This window comes from Gorilla gorilla, chromosome 8, assembly GCF_029281585.2.
Source record: "Gorilla gorilla gorilla isolate KB3781 chromosome 8, NHGRI_mGorGor1-v2.1_pri, whole genome shotgun sequence".
Taxonomy (NCBI): domain Eukaryota; kingdom Metazoa; phylum Chordata; class Mammalia; order Primates; family Hominidae; genus Gorilla; species Gorilla gorilla.
In genome coordinates, this window is record NC_073232.2 from 115,316,867 (window position 1) to 115,343,056 (window position 26,190).

The following is a 26,190-nucleotide window of genomic DNA, read 5'->3' on the forward strand; positions in this document are numbered from 1 at the left end:
AGCCCCAGTGGGTTGTGTGTGTTAGGGCAGTGAGTGAGGGGCTGGGGCTCTATGAGGGCTGACCCCTTCTTACCTGCTCTTTGTAGAGGGTGGCATCAAGCTAGGTGTTCTGGGAGAAAGGTGAGAAACAAGGAGCTTCCAGTCTAGCAGGGAAAAGATCACAAACTTAGTATAAGAAAGAGATGTGGCCAGATGGCAGTGGCTCATGCCTGTAATCCTAGCACCTCTGGGAGGCCAAGAAGGGTGGATCACCTGAGGTCAGGAGTTCAAGACCAGCCTGGCCAACATGGTGAAACCCTGTCTCTACTAAAAATACAAAAATTAGCCAGGCGTGGTGGTGCATGCCTGTAATCTCAGCTACTTGGGAGGCTGAGGCAGGAGAATCACTTGAACCTGGGAGGTAGAGGTTGTAATGAGCCAAGATTGTACCACTGCACTTCAGCCTGCTTAACAGAGTGAGACTCCATCTCAAAAAACAAAAAAGACAGATGCCTTAAGAGAAATTCAGATGACATTATAGGAGCTCAAAAATATAAAAGATAATTTCTACCTTTGGGAATAGAACAGGCTTCCTGGTATTGGTGATATTATGTGTGGAATTAAGAGCAAGGTAAAAAAGGATTAAAAGGGCTCAAGCAGAGGAAGGGGCGAGTAGAGCCATGGAGGACCTGACTGTGAAAAGTCAAGTCTGGGCGGACGAAGCTTAAGAAGGGGATAGTGGAGGTTGCAGTGTGGTGATGCCTTTGAGCCCTGCCCTAGGAACATTTTCTCCTTAATTCAGTAGCTGGTGGGAAGTGAGCACTGTGCATGCGTGATGGAATGCTGTGGTTATGTTATGGTGAGTAAGTCTTCCTTTGTGAATGGAGGAGTAGAGAAGAAACAGGAGTGTTGGCCGTTGGCTAGACTCGGCAGGGGCTGACACAAAGGTGGATCCGGAGTTGATCTGGAGCTGATGGCCTAATCAGGGAGACCATGTTGTAGCACACTGAGCTACAGGTGTGCAGATAACAAGCTGTGGGGTGAGGAGGCATGGAGCTGACTGATTTCAGATATTTGAAGGCTGCTGTCAACCTCATCCCTGCCCAGATGTCTCTTCCATCTAAACGTCTCTGGCTTATGTAATTGTTCCTCCCGTGACATAGTTTGTATATCGTACAGCATTTCCCCTCAGTTTGCCTCTTGTAAAATACAAGACCCAGACCTGAACTAAGATTCCAGATATAGCTAAATACGGGAGGAGAATTGCTTCTCTTATTCTGAAGTTGTGCTGTCCCCCAGTTATCATGACATGCCCTGTTGCTGGACCAGCATGTGATCTGTCTATGCTTAAGGGGCCTGCTGTCAACAAAGGGAAGGGGCAGGAAAGGGAGCCCTACTGAAGGGGCCACATGGAGGGTGTTCGCCTTGGAGCCTGAAGTCTGCTGAACCTACTTAGCCCCTTCTCTTATCACCACATTACCTATTCCCCGTTCCTGTCTCCAGCCCCATCTTCCGCCTAACCCACCCCTGTAGCTGTTGTCAACACCCTGACTCCCACCAGCTCTTCCCGGTGGTAGTTTTCCAGGTATACACAAATGTCAGGTTTCACTGAGCTGTGAAACTTATGCAGCTGTGTGTGTGTACCTATTCATTCATTCATTCTTCATTGAAAAGGAAGAAAAAGAGAAAAGACAAAGATTTCAGAGTTTTAAAGCCTGGGTGATTGGAAATCTAATGGTGTCATGTTCAGATCTAGGGACTCAAAGAGGGAGGTGTTATTTTGAAGAGGACAGCCAAACTGTCCTAATGACAGGCCTTTTCTCTGTGGTCAAGGCTACTTGGCAGAAGCAGGCCAGTTCGGGCCTCCGTGTTAGAAGCAGAAAGGGCTCGAGGGGAAAGCACACTGGCCAGACTCTAGGGTCTTCAGCATGTCACTTACACTGTGGCCCTCAGGCCCTTCCTCCACCACAGTCTTTATCTCCAGCATCTTCTGTCACCAAAATCACCTTTCATGACCTTTCAGCTGCATTTGATACTTTTGACTGCTCTCTGCTCTTTGGGACAGTTTTTGTTTTTTAATGTGGCTTCCAAAACACCCATTCCCTTTATTCCCCCCTCCCCTTCCTGCTGGCCACTCTTTCTCAAGTCTCTCTTTGGTTCTATCTCAGCCTCCTGACCCAGGAAACTCGGGCACCCCCATGCTTAGCGCTGGCTCTTTTCGCCATCCACGGCCTAGGTGATCTCAGTGGGTTTCTGGCTCTGCTACCATCTGTACTTGCTCAGTTTTTATCTGTAGCTTACCTCTGTATCTCTCTCTCTTGAATTCTGGACTCATGTATCTATCTGACATTTCTACTAGGATGTCAAATTTGTCCAAAACCGAGCTGACTTCTGCCTTCTAGACTGATGCCATGCACTGTCCTCCACTGGGAGCGGCAGCTCTGTTCCTCTCATTGCTGAGGCCAAAAAGCAAGTCAGCCTGACTCTCTCATTCTCCTCCACCCGCTATCCAGTCCATCAGCAAATCCTGCTGGCTCTTTCTAAAACACTGTCTATTCAGAATGCAGGTACTTCTCATCACCTGCACCATTGCTCCTGGGCCCAAGCCACCATCCTCCCTGGCTTGGCTTACTGGTAACTTCCCGATTGGGTTTCCCCGCCTCAGCCCTTTCCCTGGGCTGTTCTCCTCCCACCTGCTGCCAGGCCTTTCCCTGGCCATCCTGTGTTAAATGTCATCCCGCCCCTACTGTTATGTTCTCCACAGCACTTGAACACGACCTGACATGCCTTTTCACTTCAAGGTTTATTCTTCTATTAGTTTTCCCAGAGTCTGCTTCCCTAGTGTCCATCTCCCCCGCTCGAATGCCTCTTGAGAGCCAGTGCTTGTATTTTGGTCCTAGTGGTATGGGCCTGGCACATAGTAGGCAGTCAGCAGATATTTATGGAACAAACAAATGAATTTGTGCGACTATAGTTCATTGTTCATAGTTCATTCATAGCCCGGATTTTATGGCTTATATATTATGTTCATATACATTCTCTCACTTGATCAGTTTGTTCACTTGTAAATCTGACTAAATCCAATTGTAATTATATTTAAAGTGTATTGACTTCCTTGACTGCCAATATGCAAATTGGCTTCCTCTGGAGATCTTAAGTGTAGCCATTAAAAGATCATGTCATTTTTTGTTAGTGACGTGTGACCTAAATTTAGACTTGGAGAGCTTTTGCTTCTTTTATCACTAGTTCTATAGAACTCCCTTTTTGGAATTTTATTGATTCCTATTTATTGAATTATTATAATTTTATGTTAGTAGATCAGAAATTTAAAAACAAAAGCATATCAGATGTTTCATTTGCCATCTCCTTGGTTAGTAAGGAGGCTGCAGCATCTCACAACTTCAGGGAAACATGAAGCATTGCATTCTGTGCTAACGGTGCCCCCTGGAGTTGTGCAACGCAGATGTCATGGCGAATGTAAGATGTTTGGCTTGAGTTTCTCATGACGGGGGTCTCTGTTTTCTTCCTGCTGTTTGAGTGGCATTTTAGGACCCCACAGGCTCAGTTTGCCTTGTGCTTGCATTATTGGGTCTTCTTGACTACTCTGTGTCACTTTTTATTAGCACAGCTATATCATGTTGTTCCTAATTCCCTTCCACTACATCCATTCCATCGACTTTCTTCCTTAATGTCTGCCTAGTCCCATTTCACTTCATTGACATCAACATTGTCTGATAGCAAACAAGTCCATATTTTCATCTGGCCGTTACAGGTGTCCTTGTTGGCTTAATCATAATAAAAACAGTTATTACCATCAAAATACAAATGGTATCTGTCATTTAAAATTTGAGCCTAGAAGTATGGTAAGGTTAAAAGATGCAAATGTGGTAATCCACTACCATTCTGGGCTGGTTTACCAATTCAGAGAGAATATGCAAATAATAAACTTTAATTTGTGGAGCAGTGGAAGCAGGCAGAGGTAGAAATTTGATCCCAATTCTACCTTGTATAGATTATTTTAGTTGCTTAGTCCATCTCCCAGTGCAGACATGGTTTTTGTAATTTCACCTGTGCTGCTGCCCTGCCCTGAGCACTAGTGGTTATAGAAAGATGGGCAATCTAGGCTGTTCATAATAGCTTGCTTAGGATTCTGAATTTGAGGAGAGATGTATTTGTAAAACCCTGTACTCTGAAAACAGGCCTGTTTAGATTCCCTTAGGACCAGAAAAGGAGGAGAAGGGCTAGGAATTTAAATACCAGAACAGTTCAAACTGCCTGGTGTACAGCAAGATCTCTTACAGCTCGCAAGAAAGGGCGCTCTCCCAAGCCCTGATCATGACAACAATTTATGCTTTATTTGATCTATATGCAGTTTATAAAGTTTATTTAGTCTATGCATATTTAAAAGTTTTAGTGTTTAATATCTGTGATTAAATATTTTGTTGACTGCTATATTTTCATTCTTCTCGTTGGAAGTTAAGAATCCATCAGTTTATCATCTTTTTAAGTTTTGGGTTTATTCTTCTATTCGTTTTCCCAGAGTCACTTTTCTGCTTTCAGTCCTGACTTAATTTTTCCAATGCTCAGGTTAAGAAAGGTCCTTTTTGAGCTCGGTTTTGAAAATTTATGTATTGAAAAGTTGTTTATTTGGGAGGCCCATGTGGATCACTTGAGGCCAGGAGTTCCAGACCAGCCTGAGCAATATAGTGAGACCCTGTCTCAACAAAAAATTTAAAAAACAGTTGGGCATGGTGGTGCACGCCTATAGTCCTAGCTACTCAGGAGGCTGAGGTGGGAGGATCACTTGAGCCAAGGAGTTCAAGGCTGCAGTGAGCTACGATCATGCCACTGCACTCCAGCCAGAGAGTGAGACCCTGTCTCAGAAAAAAAAAAAAAAGTTGTTAACATTTTCTTTTTGATTTATCCCTTGACAAGGACTAAAGTCCCTGCAGTGAATGGTTAAGTGGGAAGGTGCATGGAATCACTGTTCTCCAAAAGCCTGAGTGAAGGAGAGAGGTGTCATTGTTTTTCCTTTGTACTGTGCACAGGGAAGAAGTTTCAGAAAACAGGACTTCTCACCAGGAATTCCAAAGTTAAAAGAATGTGGCCCTGGGGCAGATGCAGAAGTTTCAGCCTTGAAACAAGTGAACTTGGAGGAAAACTTAATTTTCAGTCTAAGAAGCCTAATTCACAGGAATAATTTCTCCTAGAGTAAGGCCCTTTCCAGCCAAATCTGTCGGTGCTATTGAGCTGGTATTTCAAGTATGTCCATCTGCATTTAAACGAGTTGCTCCAAGACAATCTGATTATACGGTAGTTACTTTGGTGAGAATAGCGCCTCAGTGGAATGGAAACTTCATTTTGAGTCTAATATTAGACCTTGCTTTGGAAAATTCCTTTTAAATGATCACAAGCTGGGAATAGCAAAAGAATTTAACTTTCGACAGACAGCATTCACCAAGAATTTTTAACTGCTTATGTTGGGTCCTTGGGAAAGCAGATGTGAGAAACCTACCGGATCAAGTGGATGAGATGAGAATTGACTTGACCTGATGCAGTGTTTATATCCATTGCTGATAAGTTTCCCTCCTCGTCTCCTCTGCTCAAAATATTTTCATTCTTTGAGCGTGAGCATGCTAGGGATGAAAATTGTAGGACGCCTAATTGTCTAACGATCTAAACTTCTAGGCTTGTAGACACGGCTGCCTAGAAGGGGGTCTGAGGCAGAGCAGAAGCTGACTTAGACTGCCAAGTTAAGAAAGGGCCAACAGATCCGCAGGACCAGAGCCAGTGTCTGCGTAAGTGCTGGGAGCTTGATCAGATGCAGCCCTCAGAATATTTTTAATGTGGCTGGTTGTATCTGGGTGAACTTACCCAACTTAAAGTGTTAACTAAACTTTATTTAAAGCTCTTGCACCCCACCCCCCGTCACCGCCACCAAGAAAACACCCTGTCATTAAACAAAAATTATACAAAAATTAGCTGATTAGGAAGTTTCCAGATAATGCCTACTTTGGCTTCATTTATGGATATGTTTTAGATACTTCGCATGCTTTGGATTGGGAAAACCAATATTGTTGTTTGAGAGATGCTGTTACTATTTTAAAAGATCTTTGAGATTGAAATGCATCTTTTTTACTTTTTATTTTATTTTTTTATAGAAATGAGTTCTTACTATGTTGCCCAGGCTGGTCCCAAACTCCTGGCCTCAAGCGATCCTCCTGCCTTGGCCTCCCAAGATGCTGGGATTACAGGCGTGAGCCATTGTGCCCTGCCTGAGGTGCATCTTCTAATCACTGTGTACATTTAATAATATAGTGGGGTTTTTTCCCTCTAAGCTGGTAATAAGTTGATGGTGCCTTAGAATTTAGGAAAAACATTAATAAAATAACGAGCATTACCACTTAGTGATCACCCAGCCGATTCCAGGCAGTGTCTTTGCTGGGTACCAGCATTATCTCTGATTTTCACAACAATCCTATTGCAGTAGCAATTATGAGGCTGGCTTTAAAGATAAGGAGACTGAAGCTCAGAAAAGTTATGTTTGGTCATGGTCTTCTGCTAGTAATGGCTAATGAGTGGCCTGCTGGAGTTCAAATCCAGAACTGTTCGACTCATGTTCTTCCCTTGCCAACCTGGTCTCAAGCAATCCATCCCCCAAAGCAGCAGTCTTTAACCTATTTATGCTTAGTGTTCCATTATTGGAACGCTAAGCTTGTGGGAGTTATTTATATTCTACTGCTCAAGGTCATCACCAAGGTCTGATTTTTCACAAAAACTTGCAACCTGTGACATAAATGGGTTAAACTTTTTTTGGTCTCAGGACCCCTTGAAACTCTTAAAAATGATTGAGGATCCTTTTATTTATGTGGGTTCTATCTTTTGATATTTACTGTATTTGAATTAAAACAGAGACCTTCAAAACATTGGTTGATTTAAAGGACAATCCATTGCATGCTAATATAGTGTTATTAATAAAAATATTTTCTAAAACAAAAAGTAGAAGAGTGCCATTGTTTTACTTTTTGCATGTCTAATCAAGCTAAAAGGAAGGCAGCTGGGTTCAGTCTTGTGCATTCAGTCTGTGCAGTATACTGTGTTAGTTGAAGTATATCAGGAGAATCTGGCCTCACACAGGTATGTATTTGGAAAAGGGAGGAGTATCAGCTTTTTTGGACAGTGATGGGTATTCTCCTTTGATATTACGTCAAAACTCCATACATAGTAATTTCTTAAAGGTTAGTTGTAATGTAGAATCTGAAACCATACCAGTAGACCTTTGGACTCTTACATTAACTTTGTTTGGTCTGAAGTCTTCTTTACAGAAGAATACTGAATAATATATGCAGGTACTCCCCCTTCCAAATAATATATGTAGATACTCCCATATTCCAGGAAGCAGAGCTTAAGTCCCACCCTTGTATGGGTGGGCTAGACTTAGTGACTTGTTTTCAAATAATAGAATTAAGGAAAGGGAAAAATGAGTAACTTTCCAATGGAGAAACCTGGGAAACACAGCCTTAACTAAGTGATGAAAAAGGTGAATGTCAGCAGTGATGTCATATAACCACTGATGTAACTAGAAAACCTATAACCCAGTATACTCATGGGTGAAACATCAGACAAGCTCAAATCGGGGGACATTCTGCAGGAGGCCTGACCAGTACCCTTCAATATTGTCAATGTCATAAAAAGCAAAGACCGAAAAACTGTCACAGACCAGAGGAGACTAAAGAGACATGACAACTAAATGTGGTATGGTGCCCTGAACCAGACAACAAAACAAAGAGGATGTTGTAGAAATAATCAGCGAAATCCAAATAAAGTCTGGAGTTTACTTAATAGTAATGTACCAATGCCAATTTTTTAGTTTTGACAAATATATCATGGTAGTGTAAGATGTTAACAATGGGGGAAACCAGGTGAAGGGTTTATAGGAACTCTCTGTACTCTATTTGCAACTTTTCTGTAAATCTAAAATTATTCCAAAGTAAGAATTTTTAAAAATCTGTTGTTCTGTCTTATACTCCAAATGGATTGTGTACTCTTGCATGATTTTGTAACATTGCCATAGTCACTTGGAAAATATTGGTTCACTGAGTTATACAGATCTTCAAAATGTTGACAGATTGCAATATTCAATATTTTTAACAATCATTTGTTAATATCACCAGCAATCTCATCAGAAAAGTCTTTAATTGTTGAGAAGCTGTTACGCTTGTGGCTACAAGTCTCCCAAAATTTTAATTTTCTTTTCTTTTTCTTCTTTTTTGTTGAGACAGAGTCTCACTTGTTGCCCAGGCTGGAGTGTAATGGCACGATCTTGGCTCACTGCAACCTCCACCTCCTGGGTTCAAGCCATTCTCCTGCCTCAGCCTCCTGAGTAGCTGGGATTACAGGCGTGCGCCACCACACCTGGCTAATTTATTTTGTATTTTTAGTAGAGACAGGGTTTCACCGTATTGGCCAGGTTGGTCTTGAACTCCTGACTTCAAGTGATCCGCCTCCCAAAGGGCTGGGATTACAAATGTGAGCCACTGTGCTCAGCATTTTTTTTTTTTTTTTGAGTGGGAGTCTCACTCTTTTGCCCAGGCCTGGAGTGCAGTGGCACAATCTCGGCTCACTGCAACCTCCACCTCCCAGATTCAAGTGATTCTCCCACCTCAGCCTCCTGAGTAGCTGGAATCACAGGCACACACCACCACATCCAGCTAGTTTTTGTATTTTTAGTAGAGATGGGGTTTTGCCATGTTGGCCAGGCTGGTCTCAAACTCCTGACCTCAGGTGATCCACCCGCCTCAGCCTCCCAAAACGCTGGGATTACAGGCGTGAGCCACCGCACCCAGCTAAAATTTTAACTTTCTGTTGAAAGCTCAAATTTTATCACTGGCAGTCCACACTGCCTATTGTTTTCCTTGATGTGACAGGTTCATTTTTGAGAAAATGCCTGACAGATACCCAAGTCTATATAACCATAGTTTGTCTAGTAGTCGTCTTTGAAGTAAAAACATTCAACAATGAAAGTGGCCAGTCCAACTTGCAAGTCAATCACAAGAGTCTTTCCTCAGGACGGCTGCCATACTTCAGAATTCAACAGAAGTGTTTTATGACAATTCCCATGTTGTCATACAGATTACCAAAAGACATGTACTCGGGTCAGGATTTAATGAAATTAATGTTTACTGCTTCAGCAAGGACTTTTTTTTAAGACAGTGTCTTACTCTGTCGCCTAGGCTGGAGTGCAGTGGCTCGATCATAGCTCACTGCAGCCTCGAACTCCTGGATCCTCCCACCTCAGCCTCCCAGGAAGCTGGGACTGTGGGCCTGCATGTCCAGCTACTTTTTCTGTTTTTTTTTGTAGAGAGAGGATCTCACTGTGTTGCCTAGGCTGATCGTGAACCCCTGGGCTCAAGTGGTCTTCCCGCCTGGGCCTCCCAAAGCTCTTGGATTACAAGAGTGAGCCATCGCTCCCAGCCAAGTACATTCTTAAGAGAAGCTACTTCCTTCCCTTTACTGCATGTGTGTTGTGACAGAGAACAGTGTTCACTAAGTGCAGTTTGCACCCACTACGTTCATCTGTGCTAAGGTGCCTTTTCACCATCAGTTCAAATTTCAACACAGTGAAAACAGCCAATAGCATCTTAGTATTCTTATGAAAATAGTTGGGCCTCATGGACCTCCTATAAGGGTCTTGGGAATCCCTAGGGCACCATGGACCACACTTTGAGAACCACTCTCTTTAGGTGGCAGTTGCTGAAAGGTTACGCACCAAGAGACATTACCATTAGGAAGCAGAGAACAATGGTGCAGTGCAATGTATGTGGAGGGTGACGCTCTTCTGGCATAACTTTCTGCCTTTTAATGGCTCTTGAAGTTCTTCCATTTGTTTGTGATGTCTCAGTACCATTTTAAAATGCTGAAACAGAGATTTTGATAATTCGACACCTGTGTTTGCTGGTGTTTTTACCATATCACATATAACATGTCATTCAGAAAATTCAGAAAGTCACTTCCTAAATTTTTTCTTTTCTCTAAAGGTAAATCTCACCTGGCTATCGTGCAGCGGGTAAACAATGAGGGAGAAGGGGATCCATTTTATGAAGTTCTGGGAATTGTCACCTTAGAAGATGTGATTGAAGAAATCATCAAATCTGAGATTCTTGATGAAACAGATTTATACAGTAAGTAGCATTGTCTGAGTGTATTTCCCAAAACCTTTGCTTTTTTTGTTGTGCTGTTTGTGAGTCTTCTGACGTTTCTCCAGTTGCTGCCTCTGTTTATAATGGCACACGATGTGTGTAGGCCGTGCACAACCTGTTGGTATATTCCAGTCCTTTTATCAGAAGGAGCAGACCCTGTAATGTCAAGCGACAGCGTTCTTCTGAACAGCCAGCTGCTTCTAACCGCTGATGAGGGCATTACTTGCCCTAAACAGAAAACTGCTGTTGGTTTTAAATTTTATTTTACATATGTAAAAAAATCTCTACTAAAATTTCATTTTGTACAACTAGGTATATTGTTTTCAGATAAACTTCTGTTTGTACTTTCATAACTCAAGTACTCTTTAAAGTGAATGGGAGGCCGGGCACGGTGGCTCACGTGTGTAATCCTAGCACTTTAGGAGGCCAAGGCAGGTGAATCACCTGAGGTCAGGAGTTCGAGACTAGCCTGGCCGACATGGTGAAACCTTGTCTTTACTAAAGATACAAAATTAGCTGGGCGTAGTGGTAGTGGTGCATGCCTGTAATTCCAGCTACTCTGGAGGCTAAAGCAGGAGAATCACTTGAACCCAGGAGACAGAGGTTGCAGTGAGCCAAGATTGTGCCACTGTACTCCAGCCTGGTTAACAGAGTGAGAGTCCGCCTCAAAAAAAAAAAAAAAAGTGAATGGGATTTGTTAAACTGATAGATGACAACTGTTTATACTTCCTTGTTCCAGAACCCTTGGGTCAGGGATGGAGGTGAGATTTGCAAGTGTAGCTTGCTGGGGCAGTGGGTCGGGGGTGTGGGAAGCAGGATAGGGTAGGGTACACAGTAAGAATGTGTTTTTCCTGTTCTCTGCTTCTCTGCTTTCTCTTTTGGGGAAGGTGAAAGTGGGGAGTGGCTTGGATCAGGGCAGGGTGAGGTAAGTATGGATACCTTATTTGCCCAGGTGTAGACTTGATCCTGAACTGAGTGTTGAACTGAGTCCTGTCTCATTAAAGTGTAAAATATGATTGCTGGACTGTATAGCTTAAATCTTCTTTGGCCGCACCCTTAGCAGTGCTCAAGGGTTCCATAAAGCCAGAGATGGTCCAGGCCTGAGATGTTTGGGGGTCCCAGGGGTGGGATAGAGAAAGAGCATCTGGGCTCTGTGTATGCTGCCTGATTTTAAAGCATGGCTTGGCGGAGGGGAAATGGACTGTCTGAGCTTCCCAACAAGCTGGTCATTCAGGATAAAGTCTGCCTTGCTCAAAGCAGGGTGCTTTTTATTCAGTCCTGCTAGAAGGAAACATCCCACATTTTAAAATTGAGAAAGTTTGGGAGGCCGAGGTGGGTAGATCACAAAGTCAAGAGATCAAGACCATCCTGGCCAACATGGTGAAACCCCGTCTCTACTAAAAATACAAAAATTAGCTGGGCGTGGTGGCACATGCCTGTAGTCTCAGCTACTTGGGAGGCTGAGGCAGGAGAATCACTTGAACCTGGGAGGCGGAGGTTGCAGTGAGCTGAGATTGCGTCACTGCACTCCAGCCTGGTGACAGAGCAAGACTCTCTCTCCAAAAAATGATAATAATAACTGAGAAAGTCACTGGGCATGGTGGCTCACCCCTGTAATCCCAGCACTTTGGGAGGCCGAGGCGGGTGGATCACTTGAGTTCGGGAGTTAGAGACCAGCCTGACCAACATGGCGAAACACCTTCTCTACAAAAATATAAAAATTAGCTGGGCATGGTGGCACGCACCTGTGATCCCAGCTACTCAGGAAGCTGAGGCAGGATAATCGCTTGAACCCAGGAGGTGGAGGTTGCAGTGAGCCGAGATTACACCACTGCACTCCAGCCTAGGCAACAGAGTGAGACTCTCTCAAAATAAATAAATAAAACTGAGAAAGTCTTCCCTGTACCCACAAAAGAAAAAATTTTACACTTAACTAACGACTATTTTCTGAAAACGTATCCTGTTTTATCCTCACATCTGAATAGCATTCTTAAAAAACACCCTTTCCCACATCTGTTTTATCCTTTCCTCACTTGGAGGGTCGTCAGAGGTCTCAGAGAATATTATTTGTATGTTTACGTTCTTTTCATCCTTCCTCACAAATGACTGTTTAAAAACCAGCTGTGGCTGGGCGTGGTGGCTCATGCCTGTAATCCCAGCACTTTGGGAGGGCAAGGCAGGCGGATCATGAGGTCAAGAGATGGAGACCATCCTGGTCAACATGGTGAAACCCTGACTCTACTAAAAAAAAAATACAAAAATTAGCTGGGTGTGGTGGTGTGCGCCTGTAGTCCCAGCTGCTCGGGAGGCTGAGGCAGGAGAATCACTTGAACCCAGGAGGCAGAGGTTGCAGTGAGCAGAGATCGCACCACTGCACTCCAGCCTGGCGACAGAGCGAGAATCCGTCTCAAAAAAAACAAAAAAAACAAAAAAAACCCAAACCGAGTGTGTCTCTGTATTTCTGTTTGCCCAGGGGTAGTACTTACCATTAGGAAGGCGATTTACCATTTAGGAGATCCTATGTTTGCACTTCAGTTTTATACAAATGTTAGTTTAACTTCTCTTAAGCCTTGATTGGACTGATCTCATACAGAAGTGTTGCCTGATGTTACTGGCTCAAGATGCTGGACTTGTGGTTTCAGGTTTTTTCTTTTTTTTTTAGACTAAGTCTTGCTATATTGCCCAGGCTGGAGTGCAGTGGCATGATCTCACCTCACTGCAACCTCCGCCTCCTGGGTTCAACTGAGTCTCCTGCCTCAGCCTCCTGAGTAGCTGGGATTACAGGCACCCGCCATCACACCTGGCTACTTTTTGTATTTTTAGTAGAGACAAGGTTTCACCATGTTGGTCAGGCTGGTCTTGAACTCCTGACCTCAAGTGATCCACCTGCCTTGGCCTTCCAAAGTGCTGGGATTATAGGCGTCACCGTGCCTGGCCGATTTCAGGTATATTCTTGATCTGGATAGAGATTGGGAGTGACAGCTGTTGCCATTAGAAAATTATTTTTAAATTCTGTATTGATTTTTACTGTCTGGTTCTCAAAAGAATTGAGACAGACAAAAAGTGGAAGTTGCAGTCGCCTTCTCAGGAAAAGCCTAGTAATCAATCTGTTTTGCTTTATGCAAGAAACAATAATGCAGTGACTCAGTCCTTGGGAAGGAGCAAGCAATTGGGGTCTTGTCTTTAAGCTCGTTTTTTCTTGATCATTAATTTGTCCAGAAAAATACTTGAAAGATGGTTTTGCAGAAGGTACCTTCCAGGTCAGGAGCTGGTAAACCAAAGCCCATGAGTGCCTGCACTCTACTTCTGGTGACCTGCAAGCTAAGAGTGTCTTTTCATATCTTAAAATTGTTGCAAAATGGCTAAGCATGGTGGCTCATGTCTGTAATCCCAGCACTTTGGGAGGCTGAGGCAGGAGGATTGCTTGAGCCCAGGAGTTCAATACCAGCCTGGGTAACATAGTGAGACTCTGTCTCTACAAAAAAATTTTAAAATTAGCTGGGCGTGGTGGCACACACCTGCAGTCCCAGCTACTTGGGAGGCAGAGGTGAGAGGATCACTTGAGCCTTGGAGTTGAGGCTGCAGTGAGCTGCGATTGTGCTGCTTTACTCCAGCCTGGGCAATAGAGCAAGAGCTTATCTCAAGAAAAGAAAAGAAACCAAAAGAAGAACAGTTACTTTGTGACATGCAAAAATTATATGCAATTCAAATTGCAGTGTTCATAAAGAAAGTTTGATTGGAAAACAGCCATGCTCCTTCATTTTTCTAAACAGCAGTGTGGAGAGTATGTAGACCCACATAGCCTAAAATATTGACTCTCTGGCCCTTTTCAGAGGAAGTTCGCAGACCTCTGTCCGGATCCCATTCGTATCTGCTTGACCTTGAGGATCTCATGGTCTGGAGTAGCAGTGAAGCAAACATATTATTAAAACACTGCTCTGCGAAAGCATTCATGTTTGTTTCTTAAGGGGGTTTTGTTTGTGTGTTGTCTTTCAGCAGAGGGAAGGGGCCTCTTACAGGCAGGGACATTCCTCCCTTGTGTGTACACAGTGGTGGTCCTTTGCTGGAGGATGGTGACATTGAGCAACAGTGGACTGTGCACTCCAGGCTGTGCGCCCTGTTGCTGTGTGCTTCTGTGGGTCTTGTGAGAGGCTCTGTCAGCATTTGCCTGATGCTGTGCTCACAAGGGCCCTCTACAGACCTTCCTGAAGTACATTCACTAATCAGGCTGCCTGCAGTCACTCGCTGCGGACTGCGTGGTGCCCAGGCCGCCGTGCTGATTTGATGAGGATCTGGCTCTCCCTCCCTCCTTCCCTGTGGCATCTGTGCAGAGAGCGCCTGTGTCTGGAAATACAGTCCAGCTCTTCCAATATATTTTGTCTTTTTCATTCAAAAAGAGCCCTCATCTCATGGGATGCATTTCTTTTTTTTTCTCTCTTTTCATTCCTCCCTTAGCTGACAACAGAACGAAAAAGAAAGTGGCTCACCGGGAACGAAAGCAAGATTTTTCTGCCTTTAAGCAGACAGACAGTGAGATGAAGGTTAAAATATCACCACAGCTCCTCCTGGCCATGCACCGTTTCCTAGCAACAGGCAAGTGCAGCTTATCACAGTTTGAGATCTCTACCAACCCTGAAGCGTGTTTCTCACCCACCACTGACTGGGGTGGGTTGGGGGTGGACACTGGGAAATGGGGTGATAAGTAATGCCACTTTTGTGTTTTGTTTTTTTTGTTTTTTTGTTTTGTTTTGTTTTTTTCTTTTTAAATTCTCTCCTCTCCTATGTTCAGTGTCGGCATGAACCCTCTGAGACATTTACCAGGGGTGGACCAGTAACTTAAAATTGGTCTGAAAGGTAAGGATGAATGTTAGTGCCACACTGCATGTGTACAGTAGGCCAGGCCATCTCCTTCCAGCTAGGTCCGTGGGAGAGCCAGCTGGCGGAGCGGGCTGATGGTGCCAGCCTGGCACCAGCTTGTTTGATGGACAGTTGAGTCCAATCTCTCTTCAGCTTGTCCTGGAAGCACAGTTGGACATCAGTGGTAACACAGGGGCTGTGATTTGCAAAGAAGAAAACTAGGTTTTCACAATTAAATCTTTATCTTTTATGATTTTAATGAAATCAAATTCTAAGAACTTTGATATGGATTTCTTGATGGCCTCCTCAGATCAGATTAACTCGAGTCCATTTCAGGAGGCAAGTGTTCATGTTGTTTAAACCACCAACCCAGCCGGCACTGACTGCTCCAGAGAGGTCAAGGTTGAATGGACTTAAGATACTGACCAACCCTTCTCCCATCCCCAGATGCTCTCCAGGGTTGAGCTCTGGTGGCCAGGGGAAGTGTGAGAAAGTCTAAAGCATCCAGTGGCTTTAGAAGACATCGGTGTCCCTGATAGGCAGCCAGTGCCTTTCATCTGCATGCAGTAAACTTAAACCATGTTTAAAAGAAGGCTAGCCGCAACCACGTGGTGGAATGCTGTTTAACTCTTTAAGGTTGTGTTCTCAGACACATGGAAATGCTCACAATATTATATTTATCACATCAGAAAATATAGGTTAATATGAAGTGGGGAGAAACAGAATCTAAAACTATGTGTACATTAAGATTAGAGTTGTGTTTTTGTGTGTACACACATGTATACACGAGCACACGTGCCTGGGCATGGCACTGGAAAGAAATGCTCACTTGATTGCTCAGAATGGTAATCTGAGTGGTTGGCCTATATATACGTTTTTCTTTCTTCTTTCTTTTTCTGTATTTTCTAAAATTCCTGTAATTATCTTATTACAAAAAAGTCACAAGTTAATACAGAACTTACAGCTTTCATAAATACATAATTAGACAATAAAAGAACAGACGATGTCTTTCACTTATTATTCTTTTTCTAATTTTGATAATACTGTTCCTCATCATTTAAGAACCACAAATTAAAACTAAACATCTAGGCCGGGCATGGTGGCTCATTGCCTGTAATCTCAGCTCTTGGGGAGGCCAAGGCAGGCTGATTGCTTGAGACCAGTCTGGCCAACATGATGAAACTCTATCTCCACTAAAAATACAAAAATTAGCCAGGCATGGTGGTGGGCGCCTGTAATCCCAGTTACTCGGGAGGCTGAGGCAGAAGAATCACTTGAACCCGGGAGGTGGCGGTTGCAGTGAGCCGAGATTGCGTCACTGCACTCCAGCCTGGGTGACAGAGTGAGACTCCTTCTCAAAAAAAAAAAAAAATTTAAATTAAAAAAAAGAAAACTAAAACTAAATCTCCTACTCTGCTTCTGAGATATCATAGAGTCCAGTTGTAGGATAGCACCCTTCAGTCAGTAATTTTTGTTTTTGTTATTTAAAATAAAATTGCTGTCTTTGTAAACACTTTTGAACATTACTTTTTTTTTAAATTAGCATGTTGATGTGTGCACATGCCCTGCTCTTATTTCCAGTCTCGACCCTCTTTGTTCCCCACATTCCTTGGGGTAGTTGAGTGGGAGAGGGAGACGTGGGGCACCTGTGTGTGTGCACTGGCACTAACCGCACCTGATGCTCCTGACCTTGGCTTCTTCCTTTGGCTGTTGGTCGACAGTCAGGCTGTTATGGCTTGTTGAGGGGCATCCCCCACACTCAAGGAACCCGCTTGCGGTTGATTATCGTTTCTGTCAGTCAAATTAGTGTACTTTTATGAGGACTGAAGTCAATGATGGGTTGAAAAGGAAAGAAGTAAAAGGAACAAATGTGAGAATTCAGCACTTTCTAATTTCTCCCAGGTAATCTGTCCCCAGTGGATCACCAAACGGAAGCCTCGTCCATTCAAATGCTATCACTTTGATTCCAAGTATTCTTATCTAAACACTTCAATTACTATTAATAGTATAATTTTTCTCTCTCTGTTTGAAATGTAATATCAAGTTGTGTTTATATCTATAGAAGTAGAAGCATTTAGCCCATCCCAGATGTCAGAGAAGATCCTTCTAAGGCTGCTAAAGCACCCCAATGTCATCCAGGAACTGAAATATGATGAGAAGAACAAGAAAGCCCCCGAATACTACCTCTACCAGCGCAACAAGCCAGTAGACTACTTCGTTCTCATTCTGCAGGTCAGAAGAATTATTCAGTAGTGGTTTGCTCTCACTGAGTATCCATCTTTCAGTTTGGTGTAAGTGAATGGGTGTCACCGTGTACATACTGAACCTTTCTATAGGGGGTAGCCTTAGACATGGGAGAATTTTATCTTCCTGTTTTCATATCTGTAAAGTAATTCTAATATAAAGCAATGCCAATAGTTACTTTAATTTTCAATACTAAAAGGTGCTTAGTAGGCTGGGTGCAGTGGCACATACCTGTCATTCCACCACTTTGAGAGGCCAAGGTGGGAGGATTGCTTGAGGCCAGAAGTTCAAGACCAGCCTGGGCAACATGGCGAGACCACCATCTCTACAAAAAATTTAAAAATGAGCTGGATGTGGTGGCATGCACCTGTGGTCCCAGCTACTTGGGAGGCTAAGACGGGGCGGGGCGGGGATTGCTTGAGCCCAGGAGGTTGCCATGTTTGCACCACTGCACTCCAGCCTGGATGACAGAGCAAAACCCCGTCTCAAAAAAAAAAAAAAAAAAGTTGGGGGATGCACCTAGTGATTACTGAGTCAGATGAAAATGGTGAATTCAATTGTTAGTATTTTTTGAAGACTGCGGGAGAGTTTACCAGTACATGTCTGAATCTCAGTGGGTGTTTGAAATTTAAGTGTCATGGGTTATTGGTCCTTTTTCCATCCTTTTTTCCATCCTTCATGAGGACTTAAGTTTATACAGCTTCTTAGAGATATCTTAGCATCTCTTCCATTAACACCATCAAAATAATCCATTTGTTGTTGTTTTTATTCCTGGTTACCAACCAAACTGTTTTATAGAGGAACTGATAGGATAATTACAGCCTCTTACAGCAGAGTAGCTAGTTCCTTCTCACTGTAACATAATTCAGTAGATGAGGTGGGAAGGTCAATTCATTCTAAACTTCCTTTGAGTGGCTTTGGTGCTTGGGTTGACAGGAGGCCTTGTTTTATCACAGTTTCACTTAATAGAGCTGTATCCTTGGCATGGAGGCCAAGGTGGATATTAGTCGATAAAATGCTAATGTGATCAAATGTGTAGATTCAAGCTCGGGAAAGTGTTGTGTTCATGTGTGACCCCATGTTTGGGCAGCATTGTGGTGTTTGGAAGCAGGAGTGAGGAGTAGGAAAATGCCTAGGGTTAGCTGATTACATGTCACTTTCTTACAGTCCTTCTTAGAAACTTCTGTTTGCAAGTTTACTAATTTAGTACGCTGATTCATCTTCTAAATTTAGTTTTCCTCAATTGTTTTTTTTCTTTCCTCTTTGGAGATAATATAAGCTTGAAACTCTGAGTGCACTGTTGGGAATTTAGTTTATTTACTGCAGTGAGGGAATAAAACATTCATGTTTCTCATAAGAGTGAGATGCGAATATTCCTTAAGCCTGGAGAAACTCTGGATACATCAAAGACTGTCACAGGAGGAATTGGAATATTGACATTGTGAATTTTAGTGTTAATATTAGAAACTCTGGTTTTCAGTTGTCTACTTTTATATAGTTAGTGTTTATGAAGTTGTGATTCAGTAATGCTTTATTGCTATATAAGAAAGCCATGGATCTAAAAATCTTATGGAAAAGGGACTTCATAATCTCTGTCCATTTACAAGTAAATCTTTTAAGATATTTTTGATAAGACATCTATGTATATTTACCTGTATTTGTATAGCAATTTGTGTTAAATACTTATATAAAGGTGACAAGTTTTTTGAACTGTTAGGCTGATAATGCCATGGGGGTTTTACAAGTAGTGTGTATGTTTGATGAACAGGACTTACAGAGATGTTTGGTGAAAAACCATGATCTTGCAGACAGCCAATTACCTAAGGTACAAAGAGAAGAGCAAAATGAAACACCCTCACTGCCTCAGTCAATCTGGCATAGCTGCCATCATTACAAAGCATATTCTACCTAATATGTCACTAAGCCAGCATTGGAAGTTCATGCCACTTTAGGGAGCATGATCCACTGTGGAGTTTGTTTGTTTTGTTTTTTGTTTGTTTTGAGAGGGAATCTTGCTCTGTCACCCAGGCTAGAGTGCAGTGGTGTGATCTTGGCTCACCGCAACCTCTGCTTCCCAAATTTAAGCAATTCTCCTGCCTCAGGCTCCCAAGTAGTTGGGACTACAGGCGTCCTCCACCACACCTGGCTAATTTTTGTATTTTCAGTCAAGATGGGGTTTCACCTTGTTGGCCAGGCTGGTCTTGAACTCCTGACCTCAAGTGATCCACCTGCCTTAGCCTCCCAAAGCACTGGGATTACAAGCATGAGCCACCGCGTCTGGCCTCCACTGCATTTCAAGAGCACTAAATAAGAAAGAAGCAATAATATCTGCCTTCCCTTCCTGGCCTCAGTGCCAGTGAGATGCTCTCCCTGCAGGAAAAAACCCTTTAAGTAATTGATAGGAATATAATTGTAAATAGAAACACATCATTTTTTAGTTTAAGCCCTAGATAAGATAAATTCCAAATTATTCAAGGAAAATGACCTAAGTAAACAAAAGTATTTTGTAAGTTACCATGTACATACCTCCCACTACATATGCATAAAAAAGCCAAAACTTCAAGTTTTATCTGTAAAAGTAGATCTTTACACCAAAATGCATTTCAGAAGCAATAAAAACAGTTAAAAGCACAGTAAATCATGGAAAAAACTTTATTGGCTCTACATGCTTTAAATAACTTAACAAAATACGTATGTAAGAAATAGGAACATGATTTTGGTGGAAGTGTTTTTCCACCATCATAGAAGATCAGGCATACTAAAAAAAAAGTCATAGTTTTAAACTGAATACCTTGTAAAATAGAATTAACAGATTTGGAGGAAATTGAACATAATCAAGAGAAATATACTTTCGAAAAAGCTTATGTGGGCTGGGTGTGGTAGCTCATGCCTATAATCCCAGAACTTTGGGAGGTCAAGATAGGAGGATCGTTTGAGGATCGTTTGAGGATCGTTTGAGGCCAGAAGTTTATCAGCCTGGGCTACAGAGCAAGATCCCCTTCTCTACAAAAAATTTTTTAAAAATTAGCCGGGCTTGGTGACAGGTGCCTACAGTCCCAGCTGCTCAGGAGGCTGAGGCAGGATTGCTTAAGCCCAGGTGTTTGAGGCTGCAGTGAGCTGTGATTGTGCCACTGTACTCCAGCCTGGGCGACAGAGTGAGCATGTCTCAATAAAAAAGCTATGTGACTCATAAAAATTGATCATTTATCATGTTACAGTGTACCTGCTAGTAAATACAAAGAGATAGAAATTTCATGAAACTACCTGAATCGATCATAATGCTGCTAGTAAATACAAAAAGATAGAAATTTCATGAAACTACCTGAATCGATCATAATGAAATAAAATTTGAAATAAAAAATACATAAAAGTGCTGGGCATGGTGGCTCACGCCTGTAATCCCAGAACTTTGGGAGGTTGAGGCGGGCAGATCACTTGAGTCCAGGAGTTCAAGACCAGCCTGGGCAATGTGGTGAAACCCTGTCTTTACAAAAATACAAACATCAGCTAGGAGTGGTGGCAGCTACTCAGGAGGCTGAGGTGGGAGAATCACTTGAGCCTGGGAGGCAGAGATTGCAGTGAGCCGAGATCGTGCCACTGCACTCCAGCCTGAGGGACAGAGTGAGACCCCCATCTCCAAACAAAATAAGATAAATTTTAAAAAAGAAAAGGTCATATATTAAAAAATACTAAGTCATGTTAAAATTGTGATACATTCTCATGTAGGTTTATATTCAAGACACAGAACATAGTGTATAATGTACTCTTTTTTGTAAAAGAAACATGCAAATCTACATGAAATATCTTCAGAAGGTTACCCAATAAACTGGTAACAGAAAGTCTCTCTAAGGAGGCAACTTGAAAGGTTGAAAACAGGGTGGAAGGAAGACTGACTTCTTCCTTGTATAGTTTACATTTCTCACCATGTGCATGTACTATTTAATTTAGAAATAGAGCTAATGGCAAAATAAAAGTCCTAAATAGCAACTGAGTTAGAGAAAACATATAGAATGTAATAAAATATATATAGTATTACCATAAAAGTCTATTATTAAATAATGTAATGGTATTCATAGAGGCGGTCTGTCAGTTTTAAGAAATCTTATTCCTTACGTTCTTAAAAAGAAAATAGAGAACTATAATTATGTGGAAAAAGAGCAAAGCAGCAAACTAAAAAAGAACAAATTAATAAAGATTGTTATATAAACTGGCCGGGCGTGGTGGCTTGCACCTGTCCAGCACTTTGGGAGGCTGAGGCAGGCAGATCACTTGAGGTCAGGAGTTTGAGACCAGCCTGGCCAACATGGTGAAACCCCGTCTCTACTAAAAATGCAAAAATTAGCTAGACGTGTTGGCATGCGCCTGTGGTCCCAGCTGCTCAGGAAGCTGAGGCATGAGAATCACTTGAACCCAGAAGGCGGAGGTTGCGGTGAGCTGAGATCGCGCCACTGCTCCAGCCTGGGCAACAGAGCGAGACTCTGTCTCAAAAAAATATATATAATAATAATTTAAAATTGAAAATGCCTTATAACCAACAAACACAATCAAGATTTGGCTCTTTGAAAATATGAACAAAGTCAGTGTTCTATTGGCATAATTGATGTGATAAAAGGAAAAAAAAAGTTCTCTCCTCCCCCATAAAAGCAGCTAGAATAAAAGGATTTGCTAGAAAAAATAGTCAATCTTCAAAAAACTCAAAATTTCTATATTATAGAACAAGATGGCATGATAGTCAATTGCATTCTTTAAGGCTAATATGGGCCTAATCCTAAAATCTGATAATATAAGCCAATCTCACTTGTTAACATTGATGTAGAATTTCTAAATAAAATGGTAGCAGATAGCAACACACACCCAGGGTTACTGACTTGTGGCTGTGACTGAACTGGGTTTATTTTAGGAATGCAGTTCTAGTTTAAGAACAACAAAACCAAAATATGTCACATTAATTGGGAAAGTAGTAAAAAAAATGATATTTATATCAGTAGATGTCCGACAGTTGACAAAGTTAAGCATCTATTACTGATTTTAGGAAACAGATGCCCCATCCCCTCAAATTTTTAACTGAATGGTAGACAAAAAAGAAAAAGTACAGTAAATCATATCCTAAACTGGTAGCCTCCCATCTAAATCATTGTTTTACAAAGCTATCTATGCAAATATATTTATAGCAAATCTATTAACTATAAAGTAGTAGAAACAGTTCACGTCTAGCTAATCAAAGTGAGATGATAATATGAGGGATCACTATGTAGTAATGGAAGAAGTGGAAAGCATGTGCCCGGCCCATCCACACTCTTTTTTAGAGCATCTGACATGGATTCAAAAGGGACTTTTCCCTATGAACGGGGGTCATCTTGTGGAGTATGGCAGGTGGCATCTTAAAATTTATACAGCCCTTGAAATACTTAGTATGCCTTCACCCTTCACCTGATAGGAAGGAGAATTTAAGCTTTTAATAGCAACCTCCTCATGGGTTTTTAAGTTGCATGGTCTGTGTACCCTAGTGCAGTAACGGATCCTTAATCTTGAGTCAAGCACAGATAACACACCCATTTTACTTGGACACCCAGCATTGAAACTTTTAAAATTATACTACTTAAGTATATGTCAGTATAAAATTGACTAGGTATAAGATTCCTTTGCTTAGAACTCTTATATATAACTATAAACCAAAACAAACTATCAAATGAATAAATTCTCAATGTGTAGATGATATTTGGCTGACCCGGAAGGGCCCCATCCCAGGGCTGTGGAGGGCTGCTGCCGTTCGAGCTCCCTTGCATTCAGCACACCTGGGCCTTTGTGTGTCCAAGATGTCTGCACCCTCCAGCCCTTTGCCAAATTTGAGCTACTTTGAATGTTTCTACAGTGTGTCGTGCTATTATTTGGCCTCCACTGGGTGTGACTGAATTACTTCCCTGTTAAATCCCACTCTGTTCCCTACTGATTAGCTCAGTGCTTCTCAGAATTTAATGTGCAGAGGATTCACCTGTGGGTCTTGTTGAAATGCAGATCCTTCAGTATGAAACGAATGCTTCAGTAGGTCTGGGGTGGAGTCTGAGATGCTGCGTTACCAGCAAGCTCCCAGTTGACAGTAGCAAGGCTTAGCTGTGATGCTCCAAGTAATACCACGTGGCACCAGAGTGGCCAAGGCGGGTGCTGGCACTGACATCTGGTGGTAGCACTTGATTGGAAAATGGTCAGTCAGATGGTCCAAAATGTGTCTAAATTAATTTTGACCATCAATGTTTAGAAAAGTAAATTTAGCAAACTTGCTGAGTCTGGCCATTCCATCGCAGACTCCAGATTGAAAGCATTGCTAGAGAGTGTCGGGGCACCAGGTCTCCCCAGGCTTTGAGTGGGCATCTTTGGGTGCTGCAACTCCTCTCTCGGTTAATACAACCCAGTCTTTGTGCCCCTGACATCTCATCACCTGCTTTCAGGAGTCAGGCCCCCCTGAATACTTTGTGATGGCGATTTAAAAAACAAGACGGTGAGTGGGAGACCAGGTGGCTGCTCAGCATGTGGCGCATGGGGAAGTCCCGCCTTGGAGCCGCATGCATTGATCCCGGGTTGGCACTGTTTGCACCAGTGTGGTTGTGCCCACGCTGGCTAGGGAAGTTTAGGATTCCACTTTGAAGCCAGGCATGGCACGGGCTGTTGAGTAGGTTGTGGACACTTAGAAACTTTGAGAAGAGGTTATCTGATACCTTTGTCCAAAGAAGGGCAGGATGCTGTGAGAGATGCTTTACTCAGGAAGCCAACTTTGCTGGTCCAGTGAGGCCTTCTTCCAAGTTCGTCAGTTTATAAGCGTGAAGCCCTACTTCCCTCTGGGAATTCTTGGAATTCGTCATGTCCTGTCCTGGTTTTTTTGGTGATATGCTCGACTAGAGTAAACTTACAGATGTTTCAAAAGTAAAATCAATATGTAGCTTCCTTATATGGAAAAAGTTGTTATCTGAAAAGACACCTAATTAATCTCGAACCAGGTAAGCCATCTCCTCCTGGGCCCTAATTTGTATACTGGTAGGTTATTTGAAAATGAATGTTTTTTGGAACCACTAACACGTAAATGAATAAGATGTCTACTGGATGTTTTTAAAACTTGCCTGCCAGAAAAGCTTAAATCCTATAGAGAGGGATGTAGTGGGGTGGGCAGGTTTGACAACTCTTGGAATTGTAGAGTCATAGAATGCTATTATAGAACTGAAAGAACTGCAGGTACCCTTTAATCTGTTGCAACTTTATATGAAGTAAAATTACTCTAATGTGATAACTCTTCCTAAGTGCTGAGATATTTTAACAAAGTTTTTGCCAGTTTGAGGCAGAATGAGAAAATAAAGACAGCTGCGATGAGCTTTTCATAAAGCTATGTGTATTCAGTTTGAAGACCTATTACTCTGAAATGATATATTTTCTAAATTTGAGGGGTTAAATGTCTGGTCTTTTATGAAATGATGGTAACAGTAGATAGCTGGTTGTTTGTTTTTTGTTTTTTGTTTTTTTTTTTTTGAGACAGTGCCTCACTGTTTTGCCCAGGCTGGTCTTGAGCTCCTGACCTCAAGCAATCCTCCTGCCTCAGCCTCCCCAGTAACTGGGATTACAGGTGTGAGCTACTGTGCCTGGCAATAGTTGTGTTTTTTAAAATAAATACCTTTATTTTGCCCAGGCACGGTGGCTCATGCCTGTAATCCCAACACTTTGGGAGACTGAGGAGGGAGGATCAGCCAGGAGTTCAAGACCAGCCTGGGAAACATAGTGAGACCCCGTCTCTATGAAAAAATAGAAAAATTAGCTGGGCATGGTGGTGCACACCTGTAGTGCCAGCTACTCAGGAGGCTGAGTTACAAGTGTTGCTTGAGCTCAGGAGTTCAAGGCTGCAGGATTCTCACCGCAGGTGCGGTGAGCCATGATTGCACCACTGCACTCCAGCCTGGGCGACAGAGTAAGACCCTGTCTGAAAAAAATAAATTTTAAAATCATCTTTATGAAAAAAGAATTTGGCAACCCCGTATCTTTCCCTGTATCTGTCTCTGTAGAGGTGCGTCTTACTGGCCGTTAGGATGGAAATGTCTAGGAATCACTGAGCTAGCATATCCACCCCGCAGCAATGGATCTCAACTAGATGGAGTCCAGAGGGAAGATGGCAGATCCTCCCCTGCCTGGGATCCTGTCTGGAAGGACAGAGGAAGCATCAGCTGGAATGGCAGTGGTCTGGAGTTTTGAGTCTTGCAGCCGCGCTTGCTTAGTCAGTTGACTCAGCTACACTGCCTTTGAGGGAGTCCCTTGAGAGGCCAGGGCACACAGTTTCCAGGGCTGGGGCCATTGTTCACAGACAGAGCCTTAAAGCAATGATTCCCAAAGTTTGTGGCTTGCTAGAATCACCCGGAAATCTTTTTAAATAAAATCCTGATGCCCAGATTCACCTATATTGTTAAATGAGAACGCCCGAGGGCCGGAGCCAGAGTCGGTAATTTGGGAATCTCTGCTTTGAGTGTGCAAGGCAGAGCTTCAGGCCTCAGAGTGGAACCACCGCATGCTTCCAAGAGACAGATGGTGTGAACCTATGGATTACATAGAAAAAAAGATGTACGGTTTTCTGTTTTACAGTCTTGTTTTGGTAGTGTCTGCCCTACTAGTCCTGACAGTTTTATCTCCAAAGAATAGTGACCTGGCATCTGTCTGCAGGGACACAACACAAAAGGCCCTGTAACTTGTACAACAAATGCTCCAGATAACTGGAGACCCCCAGGAACGGAAGTCACCATGAGGCTCCACTACATTTGACTCTTCCTCCTGATTTCCTGCATGGAGGGTCAGGCTCAGAGCTGGTCACGCAGCCACTCTTGAGGTTACAAACTACAAAGCAGACATTTGCAGCCAGCACATACATGTCAGTTCAGGAAGA

At 42.7% G+C, this 26,190-nt stretch overlaps 1 protein-coding gene across 2 annotated transcripts in view; it reads left to right on the plus strand.

The window, feature by feature from the left end:
• Positions 1–26,190, plus strand: part of CNNM2 (cyclin and CBS domain divalent metal cation transport mediator 2) — a 166,799-nt gene that overhangs the window by 121,800 nt on the left and 18,809 nt on the right. For both annotated transcript variants that reach the window (XM_004050029.5, XM_004050030.5), the window contains exons 2-4: positions 10,017–10,160; positions 14,634–14,771; positions 17,098–17,267. In XM_004050029.5, the coding sequence (XP_004050077.2) occupies positions 10,017–10,160; positions 14,634–14,771; positions 17,098–17,267 (452 nt within the window). The remainder of the gene's footprint in view (positions 1–10,016; positions 10,161–14,633; positions 14,772–17,097; positions 17,268–26,190) is intronic.